Source organism: Salmo trutta, unplaced genomic scaffold, assembly GCF_901001165.1.
Source record: "Salmo trutta unplaced genomic scaffold, fSalTru1.1, whole genome shotgun sequence".
NCBI lineage: Eukaryota > Metazoa > Chordata > Actinopteri > Salmoniformes > Salmonidae > Salmo > Salmo trutta.
In genome coordinates, this window is record NW_021823114.1 from 42,501 (window position 1) to 56,579 (window position 14,079).

Here is a 14,079-nt window from a genome sequence, read left to right on the forward strand (position 1 = left end):
GGGGACTCTCCTGACAGTACCAGTCCTGTAATGCTGGGCTAGATTCAGAATGGAGCCTTCTGAACAGTGCTTTGACAAACGTCCACAGATTCCACCCACACAGTTCTTCTCTACAGCAGAAAGTACCTAATCCCAAGCTGATAGGCCAGCTATCTAGCCATGCTCACCCTAACATGTAGCTACTGTTTCAGTACTTAAGCTATAATGGACTGGATATTTCCGCCTTCTCTAAGTCATGCTCTTTCACTTGTTCATCTCTCCCCTCATTTTCTTTCTCTCCCTGAGCCACACAATAAAGGCTTCTGTTGCCCTCTCCTCATGTGAAATGCTCCTAGCTAGCTGGCCCAGTCCATCTCAAGAACCCTTTTTCACTTTTAAGGAGCGTTCAATGACGGGTATTGCTTGACTTTTCTCTGTCCAACTGAGCTGTTTAATCGGACGTGGCAATCTCTGGGTTTGCTTGTTCTGTCCTGTCTGTCACTGACGCCATGCTGTCTAGGCTAATTCCAGGGGAAACTGAAGGTCCTGCAGCCAAACCATCAGCTGGGAAAGAGATTTTATTACAGCTAGTATCTTGGCTACAAATGAATGGAAATAGCGGTTTTGCTCCTGATTATCTTTGCTGGCTTGCCTCTGAAGCTAAGCAGGGTTGGTCCTGGTCGGTCCCTGGATGGGAGACCAGATGCTACTGGAAGTGGTGTTGGAGAGCCAGTAGGAGGCACTCCTTCTTCTGGACCCCAAAATATATCCCAATACCCCAGGGCAGTGGTTGGGGACATTGCCCTATGTAGGGTCCCGTCTATCGGATCGGACGTTAAACAGGTGACCTGAGTCTGTGGTCACTAAGGATCCCATGGCGCTTATCGTAAGAGTAGGGGTGTCCTAGGTTGTCCACCTAATCATCCCCAGCTTCCAATTCGCTCATTCATCCCCTTTCCTCTCCCCTGTAACTATTCCCCAGGTCATTGCTGTAAATGAGAATGTGTTCTCAGTCAACTTACCTGGTAAAATAAGGGTTAAATAAACTTCATAGTGTTATGGAATGGTTTTAGCATGGAGGGAGAAAGTGTTAAATGTTGAGTAAGTATGATAATTTATATTGCATGTATTTACCTATCTATTTTTTAGGCATCAGGCAAGATTTCTAGGTGTTCTTTTTTTTTTTTTTTGCATGGTTTGTTTTAGGACACAGTATTTTAGGACGACACTATTTTAGTTGGTCCCTGTGCTGCAAATCCCTGCTGAGACCCAGCCAGCAACACACTGACTGTAGGCTGTCTCCAACCTCCTCCTGATTTACTGTAGAGCTAAGCTGCTCCATCTGATCACCTCCTAGCCCTTAAATCATTCACCCCTAGCCTGGCACCAAAGGATACATGGGGGAACAGCACTGAATGCACCCTCTGAAACGCTGTCCTTTCCTTGTGGTTTGTAAGTCTACAACTGCAGTAATCTCCCTATTGGGAGCACCTGATAGATGTCCACTTTAGGGGTCACACACTCCGCTATGTCTGTCTCCAGAGGTCAGAGGTTGACCCCCACGATGCTTTGCCAGGGCTTGTGTTCGGCGTCACGGCGGACACATGGAGGTGCCACTCCGAGGCAGGTAACTCCCTCCTTTAACTCACTGTGTTTGATCCCTGTCAGCTGTCTCTGTGTGCGAGAACCTATATCCTGTATGTAGGCCTATAGGTATAATGTTGTACATATCTGACCTATAAAGAGCGCTCTCTCAGCACTGGGAGTCTGGACAGAATCTGTCCTACAGACGTCTCTGTCTCTGGTGAGGCCCTGGTTTTAGATAAGCCCGTGCTAATCTCAGTGTCTGACCTATCTGGGAATCCACAGAGGACAAAGTGATCGAGAGGTGTGTACGTCTGTGGTCGAGTGCTTGTGTCCCTGGTTAAGGCTTAAGCATGCAGGTGGTACTGCGGTAGTGTGATGTTGTTGTGATCCTAGTATTCCTCAATGGCTGATCTCTGAAGGAAGTGAGTGAGTTGAGTGGACATGTTGTTATTTCCTAAATAATGCGGTAGGGCCGAGTGCAGAGCATCAAAAGATGAGGAGATGGAGGGAGGAAAGGAGAGCTGATGATGATAATAAAAGGCTTCTTTCCAGTCATCATCCAGCTGTGTAAACACATGGAGGGAGGGAGAGTGACGAGCAAACAAGTGACCCTGGAGATTGGAGTGTATGCAGCACTGCGGGCAGAGCTGTCCCTAGCGGGACTGCAGTATAGCAGTCAACACTGATGGCCGTTGGCCAGTGAGTCGTATCCCTGTCGGAGCAGCCAGGCCTGGTCTAATGGCTGAGCTGAGGCAGGCTCCATGGTTAGTCTGCCTACCTGGGACTAACTGACTGACTAACTGACTGACTGGCAGGCTGTATGGAGTCTCTGTGGATAGCTGGGTATCACAGTGCTGCATTGTGCTGCTCTGACTGTACTACTGAGTGAATGGGCCGTATTGTTAACTCTTTCTTCAGTCCATGATAAAGACGCCTACGACTGCCATACGGTTTAAGTGACTCTAGAATGTGCACCAGCGCCAACACACTCGAGAGGAGAGGACTCCGAGAGACGGTGTGTGACTGTGTGCACATTAGTGTTTGTGTCAGTGGTCGGTATAATGCAGCTTGTGTATGTCAGCTGGCTCACATTGAGTACGCTTGCATTCCCAATAACAATTCGATATTCAACTGATTATGTCAGTAGGCAGATTATGCAATAGTCATGTAAACACCATACTTATCTTAATCGGCGTACGGTCAAAATCGAAGTTAGCATATGGCGATTAAAAGACCTGGCATTCTGAGCAATCTTTTGAATTATTAGGACATGTAAACACCTTAAATGGTAGAACGTTTACCACACCGCTGTGGTAGAACGTTTATTTTGAGTGGCGATTTTCCGCGTTGTTATCAGAGTGCCGTCAGGTAGCCTGATTTCAGATGTGTCCACGTAAACAGGATTATTAGGGAAATCGTTATTTTGGCAAAGTATGTAAGTGTTTTAATCAAACTATTATATTAATCAGACTATTCACACTAGTCGCATTGTGTGCATGTAACCACACTCACTGTGATTAAACTACTCCCTCGAAGGGGGCAACCGGTAATGCCTGCAATGATTTCCCATGTAAGATATTATCTCAGTGATTAATTGGTCATTATGGTTTAGATTGCTGGCTGTACAACAATCCCTTATGTGATGTAGTTATAGGCTATCAAATCACAGTTTTTTGGGAAGCTTACACAGATTTGAAGATGTTATCGCAGGTGCAGCGAAATGCTCATGTTTCTAGCTCCAACAGTGCAGTAATACCTAGCAATACAAAACAATACACACATCATCCAGAAAGTTAAATGAAATGGAGAAATCTCAGAACTAGCAATGTCAGAGTCCTAGAAAAGGTGTGTACAGTAGTAGTTAAATAGGATGAGCCATGACTAGAATACAGTATATACATATAAAGTGGGTAAAACAGTATGTAAACATTATTAAAGTGACCAGTGTTTAACGACTATGTACATAAGGAAGCCGTTTCTAAGGTGCAGGGTAAAGTACTGGGTGGTAGCCAGCTAGTAAGTGTCTAAGGTTCAGGGCAGGGTACTGGGCGGAGGCTGGCTAGTGTTGACTATTTAGCAGTCTGATGGCCTTGAGATAGAAGCTGTTTTCAGTCGCTTGGTCCCAGCTTTGATGCACCTGTACTGTCTCCTCCTTCTATATGGTAGCAGGGTGAACAGGGCGTGGCTCGGGTGTCTGAGGTCCTTGATCTTCTTGTGACACCGGGTGCTGTAAATGTCCTGGAGGGCAGGCAGCGTTCGGCTGACCGCACCACCCTCTGGAGAGCTCTCAATGGTGCATCTGTAGAAGTTTGTGAGGGTCTTAGGGGCCAAGCTGAATTTCTTCACCCACTGTCTGGGTAAAGGGACCATATCAGCACAGCATGTTCATAGCAATTCTCTTCATTCTTCACAGCAAACAAGCGGAGGAGCCTGTATGGAAGTCCCTATAGTCCCCAGGTGAACTACGGAAGCCCATACAGCACAAACGCAGTGAACAGCCCCTACAGCAGCGGCTTCAACTCCCCTTCCTCCACCCCCAGCAGGGTGCCCATCGTCAGACAGCAGCTGATGCCCCCTCTCCACCAGGGTACTGTACACAGGCTTTATATGCCGGTCTTTAACTCTCTCCTCTATCCCTTTATGTTCATTAAGTATGAATAATATAAATGTGTGTGTCCCAGCAGCTCACCAGCAGCAGCGTGGTGGCTCAGTAGAGAGAGAGAGAAACGCCCCACCGGTCAGCCCTCAGTCTTCAATAGACAGTGAGCTGAGCACCTCGGAGATGGACGAGGACTCTGTGGGATCCTCCACCACGTACAAACTCAACGACGTCACTGATGTACAGATCCTGGCTCGCATGCAGGAGGAGAGTACGTACCATCTTCTAACTCTCTGTCCGTTTGTCCACTATTACCAGTTCAATTAGGAGAAACGACAGGGATTATTTGAACGGCCAAAAACACAATATTTTTAGATTTTGTGGCATAGAGAAAGCTATAAACAATACTCTGGGCAAAAGAGAATGTTTTAGGATTTTTGCCCTCCAGATAGTTATCCCAAAAGGTCTTAATGATGAAATGCCCATGCATGTTATGTTGTAAATGTGAACCTGAAGTAATGCCTTGTCGTTAATCGCTTCAGCCCACCTGCACTGTACCCAATGATTTATGAAAACCTACTTGATAGGTCGATGTCCTCATTGTGGTTTTCCAGAAGTGTTTAATGAAGTTTTATGTACACACATTGTTCTATTTGGTAACAGGTGTTTATTTGTCCTTGACTCCAACCCCATTCGATGCACGGAACGGATGGGGGTGGAGCAATGTCTACATAAGCGTGCAAAATGAAAAACCGCTCACAAAAACGCTGACGGAAGGCCTGGCGGCCGATGAGTGAAGCTTAATAAAGAACAGTGATGCTAGCAAGAGCAGCGTGCGGTTTTCTCTCGTCTCATGTTCCACAATAAACCCTTTACTCATCTGTCAGATGCTGAGTGTTTCTACTGACTTTCTTTGTACAGGCTGTACTAGCGCTGTATGTTCTGACCGTGTCCCTGTGTGTGTGTTTCCAGGTCTTCGGCAGGACTATGCTGCCACAGCTTCCAGGCGTAGCTCTGGTTCGTCCTGCCACTCTCTGAGACGCAGCACCTTCAGTGACCAGGAGCTGGACGCCCAGAGTCTAGAGGACGATGAGGAGGCTGTACACCCCGCCTTCCACCTCCCCTCGAATCGCTTCTCCCACTCCCCCAGACACTCCCCCCGCGCCTCCCCCAGGAACTCCCCCCGCTCCCGCTCCCCAGCACGCTCCCTGGAGTACAACCACAGCCGGGGCTCCCCGCAGCCAATCATCAGCCGGCTGCAGGCGCCACGTCACTCCCTGCAGGGCCACGCCCCCCAAGACCTGCAGACCAACGTGGTGAAGAACGAAGGTAGGGGGGGGGGGATTGAGTGACTAGAGAGGGGAAATGGTTTTGTGTTGGGGTTAGTTCATTGTTATGTGGAAGACAAACTATATGGATTCATATGGTCTATCCTTTCTGATTCAAATGAGGACCGTTGTGTACGGTATCTGTTCCGTCCTGTTTTCAGTTGTTTTCCTCTGCTGTGGTGTTTGTAGAGAAGCTGGGGCGTAGTCTTCCTAACCTGACCCGCTCCAACGTGGCCCAGCAGGGCCCAGAGCCCGTCAAGAACAGCAGGAGCTGTGAGTCCAACCTGCAAGTGCCAAACGGAAGCTCACCCAGACACCAGGCAGTCAGTCAGTCTGCCAGTGAGTCCTATGCACACACACACACTATCCCAATCGCATGTTATCTCGGGAATCGCAATCCGAGACATGCTTTCATTTTCATATTCTGTCTTGTATACTGATAAATAATTGTTTCTGAAGCATATTCAACAGCAGCAGTGTACTGACAAGGGTAGTGTTTCATGCTCGGCCTTATTAAACCTCTTGCTTTTTAGTGTCTTGGCTTTGATGGTTTGGGGATCTCTGTTTGATCGTTTTAATAATTTCTCCTTCCGTGCGCTCTTCTCCTTTTTACCCAAATCAATTAGAATCAAGAGATTTAAAAGTAGGTTATTGTGAGGATTTATATTTAGAATGTAGAGAGAACTGAATAAAACTCTGAATGCTCTTTAGAAATATCCACCAACTGAATTGGAACTGGAGTGGCCATTTACTATAATCCTAGAATGAGACAAAAAAAAACACAGTGAATCAGTGATGGTAGTGTTGTATTTTAATCCATATAACTAATCCCCACTCAGACACCTGAAGGAGAAACGGCTGCTGGACAAATGACATGTGTAATCTGTATCAGTTAATCTGTTCAACAGTTTTTTTTGAATACACTGATAATGAACTATGTGTAAGTGAAGCGGGCATGCCTGAGCTTCAATAGGACCACTTTGTGAATGTCCGTAATGTTCTGTACTATCCTGCACTGTGTCACTGTTGTATGGTTTTGCTCTTGACACTGAGTCGTCTCCTGTACTTCTCTGGGCTTTTTCTGTCTGTGGTGGGCAGTATGACACCACTATCCCTGCCTCTCTATCTGACAGTAGAGCATGCGCTGCCTTTCACCCACCCCTCTCTTTCTACTGAGGCCCTGGTAGTGGTTTGGCCTAGTGTTGGCCCAGCTCGGCTCTGGAAGTACTTTACCCCTGTCAGTCTCTCTCTGTCTCTGTGGACTGTGAATGTCTGGCTGCACTGCAGCACCCCATAGCATTTCAGGCTGCTCTTTTACCTTTGGCTGGGAACGACTATAAGCCCGGCTTGGCTGACTCAGTGGCCTCACTGGCTACCACAACCCCTCCTGGCTGCCTGGTTCAACCCTATGTCATGTCCTCTTCTCCCTGGTCTACTAACAGTAACAAAACAGAAAGGATTGACTCTGTTTCTCCCCAACTGTCATCTCCATTTTTCCCCAGTAGCCCAGCACTCCTCCACTCCACTCCACTCCCGGTACTCTACCCCCCCTCGCTCCTCCCAAACAGGAACTCCCGCTCGATCCTTGCTGTCCCCGAAACCCAAACAGCACCTCCAAAGCCCTTCTTCCCTCCGAGGTAACAGCCTGCCAGTGCCTGGGATCATCCACGTGATGAGTAAAGGGTCCCCTATATACACACGCATCCTGAGTAATACACACATGACCACGTTCTTTACCAAAAGTAAAGCTTTTTACCGTGACTGGTTGGCTGTGTGACGTTCCTGCATGCACTCGACCCAATACAAAGTGCCAGGAAATTTGGTACAGTTGTCTCCAGATTTGCAAGGCAAATAATTGTTTTGTGGGATGGTCACTTCCTCAGGGTAGGCAGCTTCTGGGATGGTCGGGAGTCTGATCCTGAACGTTTTTTTGAGTGTCTCCCCGGTGTTCTTGTAGGATGGGCCTGTTGGGTCTGGTCTGAGCAGAACAGACAACTCATTTCTCCCCCCTAGTGGTGATGGTGAGAACCTGCTGAGAAACCCTGTGGCTCTGGGATGCCTTCGGGCTCTCACACCTCAAGGCTGTTTCAGATGATGTTTAAAATAATCTCAGTATCTGATGGCACAGCTGATGTGGTTAGCCACAACGCAGTCATTCCTCTTTTTGGCGATGGTTGCTGATTGGTTGGATGACTAGATCAAGCATAAGGTTCACATTTACACTGAACAAAAATATAGACACAACATGTAAAGTGTTGGTCCCATGTTTCATGAGCTGATATAAAAGATCCCAGAAATGTTCATCCACCTCTGGCCTGCTCGCCTCCCTACCTCTGAGGAAGCACAGTTCCCGCTCAGCCCAGTCAAAACTGTTCGCCGCTCTGGCACCCCAATGGTGGAACAATCTCCCTCACGATGCCAGGACAGCGGAGTCAATCACCACCTTCCGGAGACACCTGAAACCCCACCTCTTTAAGGAATACCTGGGATAGGATAAAGTAATCCTTCTAACCCCCCCCCCCTTTAAAGGATTTAGATGCACTATTGTAAAGTGTTTGTTCTACTGGATATTATAGGTGAATGCACCAATTTGTAAGTCGCTCTGGATAAGAGCGTCTGCTAAATGACTTAAATGTAATGTAAATGCATACGCACAAAAAGCTTATTTCTCTCAAATTTTGGCCACAAATTTGTTTACATCCCTGTTAGTGAGTATTTCACCTTTGTCAAGATAATCCATCCACCTGACAGGTCTGGCATATCAAGAAGCTGATTAAACAGCATGATCATTACACAGGTGCACCTTGTGCTGGGGACACTAAAAGGCCACTCTAAAATGTGCAGTTTTGTCACATGACACAATGCCACAGATGTCTCATGTTTTGAGGGAGCGTGCAATTGGCATTCTGACTGCAGGAATATCCACCAAAGCTGTTGCCAGATAATGTAATGTCCATAAGCCGCCCCTAACGTTGTTTTAGGGAATTTGGTAGTCCGTCCAACTGGCCTCACAACCGCAGACCACACGTAACCACGCCAGCCCTGGACCTCCACATCCAGCTTCTTCACCTGCGGGATCACCCAAACAGCTGAGGAAACTGTGGGTTTGCACAACCAAATAATTTCTGCGCCAACTGTCAGAAACCGTCTCAGGAAAGCTCATGTGTGCTCGTCATCCTCACCAAGGTCTTGACCTAACTGCAGTTTGGCATCGTAACCAACTTCAGTGGGCAAATGCTCACCTTCAATGCCCACTGGCACGCTGGAGAAGTGTGCTCTTCACGGATGAATCCCGGTTTCAACTTTACCTGGCAGATGGCAGACAGCATGTATGGCATCGTGTGGGCGAGCGGTTTGCTGATGTCAACGTTGAACAGAGTACCCTGTGGCGGTGGGGTTATATATGGGCAGGCATAAGCTACGGACAACGAACACAATTGCATTTTATCAATGGCAATTTGAATGCACAGAGATACCGTGACAAGATCCTGAGGCCCATTGTCATGCCATTCTTCCGCCGCCATCACCTCATGTTTAAGCATGATAATGCACACCATTATCATGGATCTGTACATAATTCCTGGAAGCTGAAAATGTCCCAGTTCTTCCATGGCCTGCATACTCACCAGACATGTCACCCATTGAGCATGTTTGGGATGCTCTGGATCGACGGTTACAACAGCGTGTTCCAGTTCCCACCGATTTCCAGCGACTTCGCGTAGCCATTCAAGAGGTGTGGGACAACATTCCACAGACCACAATCAACTCTATACCAAGGAGATGTGTCGCGCTGCATGAGGCAAATGGTCACACCAGATACTGACTGGTTTTCTGATCCACGCCCCTACATTTTTTTTTTTCAAGGTATCTGTTACCAACAGATTCATATGTTTTCCCAGTCATGTGAAATCCATAGATTAGGGCCTAATTAATTTATTTAAATTGACTGATTTCCTTATGAACTGTAACTCAGTAAAATCTTTGAAATCGTTGCATGTTGCGTTTTTATATTTTTGTCCAGTGTACTTGAAGTTGTCCATGGATTAGTTTACGTATAGACCTGTATTGGTAACTAGGTGGTCTGATTTTTAGTATAGGCTCGAAGAGACTTTTTAGTCCCAAGGTTCTTTTTCCATCCATAATCCTACACTTTCTTCTGCTGTCCTGAATGAAGTCAAATCTCTCCTGTCTTCATCTTTTAGTCCATCTTTCCTGTTGCTTTGGAGAAGAAGGGGATTTCAGTGAGTATTCACTGATCATGCTCCCTACTTTTTATATATTGTGATTGTGCTCTCATGATGTGATGTGTTAATGTTGTGGTATTATCTGTGCCCTTCCTGTCACTAGAGGGCATGTGTGCCTCATCCTACACATGAACAAGCATCGTGGGAGTTTGTACAGTTTGTATAGACTTTATACAAGGCCTCGTTTTCATTCGTCGTTTTATTTTTCTTTATTTTTTTATATGGTTATTGTGATTTTAATGCAAAATTCCATCACATTAGATTATTCGATTGATTCTGAATGCATATTAGGTGATGATCTCCATTTTTCTCATACACGTTGTATTTGTATCATATGTGCCTCAGATCGTTGTGTTGTTCATTGCTTGGAAGGCCACTGAGACCACAGACCTCTGTTGTGGGAATAATACTGTCATCTATAAGCCATCTCTTCATACTACAGTGTACTGTACTGACCTGTCCCCTCCTCTCTCTCTCTCCTGCCGCTCCAGTCCCTTCTCCAAGTAAGCTGCGAACCCCAGCCACACCGTCTCCCCTGGCCCTGAGGCAGCCTGTAAAGGCCACATCTACCCCTGGCTCTGGAACCTCCACCCCCACACGCTCCCTGGGCCCAGCACGCAGCGGCCTGCCCCGGCCCAGTGCAGGAGGAGGTGGCATCCCTGTGCCTCGCAGCAAACTGGCCCAGCCAGTACGCAGGTTGGTACACATATCACACACAACTTCAAAGCAAGTTTAGTTGGTTACAGGTGTATCAGATTTTCTTTTACTCTTGCGTACTGGCAGAACTAATCTGTTTCTCTGGCTCTTCTCTTGCCCAGGTCTTTACCTGCCCCTCGGACCTACAGTGGCGGAGAGAACTGGAGAGAGGGCTGCTACTGAGGCTGGCATGGCCCGCAGGGGGCACTGTTGCTCATCAGCACAAAGAGGCATACAAACATTACAATGCGGCACTTTATCAACCAAGATTACTTTTACCATGAATCAAGAAACTATATCAAAGACACAAGTCACATTCTTCGTACTATCATGAGCAACATGATCTGAACAGCTGAAGCAACTTGGTGTGTGTATCTGTGTGGAGAGGTTCTGAAGGGGCCAGGGTCCGTGCTATTCCGGTTCCTTGGGACGTCCCTACTAGTGACCCGCAACTGCTAATAACCCATCCGCAACCGCCCGACAATATGTGAAAATCTGAGGTCTGCACCTGACCCTAACCCGCTGATATAGAAAATGTGCTGTATACCACAGTCGGAAACAGCTAAACTATTTTTTGACAGGGGGTGCAGGATTTTCTTTTGCCGAATTTAGATATGTTTCTGCTTATAATTTCTAACATTTTAGTAGGCTATTTGTTAGTCAACTTGTGTATAATTAGATACATGCAGCTTCTCTTCTTTCATTATATGTAGCCCTAGAAGACTAAGTAAACCCATTAATCAGTAGAATGAACGCTTTAATCTAGTTGACATCGGTAAAGTTGTCTGTCATCTGTTTCTTTTGCGGATAAAATACTTTTTTAGGGACCGGGGAGAAAATGCAATAACAAAAATATAAACCGGAACGATTTTCTATGCAACATTTTCTAAGGAAATTTGTAAGGAAATCGAACGCTGTGAAAACGAGCTGTGAAAAAGAACAAAATCATATTTCTCCACTCCTGTTCCCGAGTCAAAATGTTGCCTACATTTGGTGTATAATTTTACTTCAGGAAATGCTTAATTCTGCAGGAGTTAATATTAAGTCTATGTGGGAGGTTGTGATTGTCAAATTTGTGTAGCGCCTCAATCATACATAACATAAACATAGGTTTAGGATAGGGATGTCCCAAGGGTCCTGTATAGCACTGACCAAGGGGCCAGGCAGGGCTGGCATGAGGAAGCCCAGAGATGCCAAAGAAACCAGCCGAGCTCCAGCATCACGGCGCCTCCAGAGGGCACTGTCACATGCCTCGGGGTGTCTGTTAAGCCATCAGTCCATCTCTCCCTTACTCCTTCCCTCGTCTCTTTTATCTTTTCACCTCCCTCAGGTTGAAATGTTTCTACACATTTCTCTTTTTGCAGTCTGTTCTTAACAGATGGTCAGAGATCTCTATGATGATGCTGTGCAGGTGAAGTGTTCCCTTAATGTTAAAGAAATGTTGTGAATGTTTCGCGAAGTGAACGCACCTCTGTATGGTTGGGTTGTCAAATCAGAGTTTTTCTCCACTTGTGAAACAACTAGAATGTATTAATGTTTGTTAGGGACATTATTTATTCAAATAATTATTTAAAGAGTTCCTTTTCCAAATATACATTTTCAACATTCGTTTTCTATTGATTTGTGAAAATGAACATTTTGAACCTCAACTGCAAAGCTTATTCTCCAAAGTCTTTTTCGATGGTTTCATAACAGGACATTTGTGTTTTTATGTTGAGAACACACAGGTGACTGGTAGAAACAGGCCAAAACCTCATCTCTGACCTTAACCATAACTATGGTTTAACCTGGACTGACTATCACATATTTTCCAGAGCTGGGTAGTCAGTAGTTATGTCAAACTGGGCCAGTCACTGGTAGCCGTCACAATCACTCCAAATCTACTTCTGGATTGGTTAGTTCCATCTGCTCTCCCACATTTAGATTAATGTGCAGTTACTGTATCTACAGTATAGTCAGACGTGCTCCCACTAAAAACATAACTAATGCATATAGAATTCCACACTTGTAACCCTGAGATCTGAGCATGCAGCAAAGGCTTGATGTAGTTCCTTTAAAACCTGAAACGATATTGTGTCAGTGTATGTTATGTCAAGACGGAGAGAGTAAATGATCATGACATCTTAAGTAAGATAACAATGGAAGTTCAATAAGTTAGTGGCCATTTGCCTCTTGTGCTTTAAAATGAATCAAAGAGGAGTGCTGAGATTCATAGGGATGGTATTGGTGTGCCAGAAATGATCAAACTAGTGCCTATTCATTTAAAGTTTCACTTTATTTTGAATGTGCTTTTATTTGTTCATTTGTCATTATGTGCCAATAATGTCTCGGTTTGCCAATATAATTTGTCTTTGCATTTCTGCTTGATTTAGTTTGGGCTTATTTTGTAATTGTATCAACAATGCATTTATAATTGCTTGTGTATAATATGCGCCTTGATATTTATAACAAATGACTCTCATTCTGTAAATGAAACTATTTAAGAGAGAGGTGCCTCTGTATGTCAAGGTTTGGATTTAGTGGAAAACTTGGCTAGTGTTGCAAAAAATACATACCACACCATTTTGGGGTAGTTTTTGTTAATTCACCTTTTTATATTCACCAACATGACATTCGGGGCTGGATTCAATTCGTATTGCATAAGCATCGCGGAAAATCCGTGTTGAAATTTAAAGGCAATGTTCCCGCGTCCACAGAGACTACATTCACGCTGCATATGTCGGTTCAATCGGAAATTACCTTTACATTAACACGGAAACGGATTGAATCCAGGCCTCAGATTCCCTGTATAAACTCACATTTCAATTTTAAAAAGTTGAGAAACTGTTGTCTATTGTGTCATGAATGGGTCAATTGTATTATGGTTGGGGCCAATTTCATTCAAACTCTTGTCATTTCAGTCAGGGCCGGCGCCAGAAGGAATCCGTTGAAGGACAATTTTTTTTCACTGTACCTCCCATGTGTGCACGCACTTGTGCGTTCCATTTTCATTTTTAAATTGGTGTTATAGTGAACACCGTAGGCAGCTCGTGAGTTTGAAGTTTGGGGAAGCTTACAATTTATCCTACCATTTCTACTGATCTGCGTGCCAGTTATTATTTTATATGTGCATTATTGTGGAGCGCTTTTTAATTTCAATAACATTTTCGTTGCTCAATAATTGTCATGTGGTTAATCAGCAATCTGAAGTAAAACGATAATCTAGAAGTTAAAATTCAACTAAAGGAGAGCACCAGCCTCTGCCATATGGACACATTGATAATGTAAACTGTGATCCATTGGCGGCTAAAGAAATACGCGCAACTAGATAGGCTTGCTGCCGCATTGGCCTATAGGCTATAACTTCATCAATTAAGTAAAATATATTGGCCTAAAGCCGACATTAAAACAGTAGAAAATATTTCACATTAATCTCTCTATTCTACTCAGCCTGTCTGTCTCCCTTTTCTATCTGTCTTGACTTGAGCTATTGGTAGTGAAGTGCAACATTATCAAATCATCAACTGGTCAACTTGCAACATGGTATCAACTAGCCTATTCTTGGCCCTCAAGAGTTTTGTGCACCAGTGAGCTTTTTTATGACATTTCCCCTGGATATGTGGAATCATCAGATCATGATACACTACAGTATACAGTACCAGTCAAA

General features: G+C 45.1%; 1 protein-coding gene across 5 annotated transcripts in view; it reads left to right on the forward strand.

Moving 5' to 3' along the window:
* Positions 1-13,590, forward strand: part of LOC115188985 (SLAIN motif-containing protein 2) — a 20,016-nt gene extending 6,426 nt beyond the window's left edge. Inside the window, exons 3-9 of one of the 5 annotated variants that reach the window (XM_029747792.1) lie at positions 3,980-4,153; positions 4,251-4,436; positions 5,138-5,494; positions 5,683-5,832; positions 6,996-7,130; positions 10,229-10,433; positions 10,556-13,590. In XM_029747792.1, coding sequence (XP_029603652.1) covers positions 3,980-4,153; positions 4,251-4,436; positions 5,138-5,494; positions 5,683-5,832; positions 6,996-7,130; positions 10,229-10,433; positions 10,556-10,616 — 1,268 coding nt within the window. In that variant the 3' untranslated portion in view covers positions 10,617-13,590. Of the gene's footprint in view, positions 1-3,979; positions 4,154-4,250; positions 4,437-5,137; positions 5,495-5,682; positions 5,833-6,995; positions 7,740-9,695; positions 9,735-10,228; positions 10,434-10,555 lie in introns of those variants that run through there. The other 4 variants (XM_029747793.1, XM_029747794.1, XM_029747796.1 and 1 more) reach the window with 4 other exon arrangements.
* Positions 13,591-14,079: the final 489 nt, after the last annotated feature.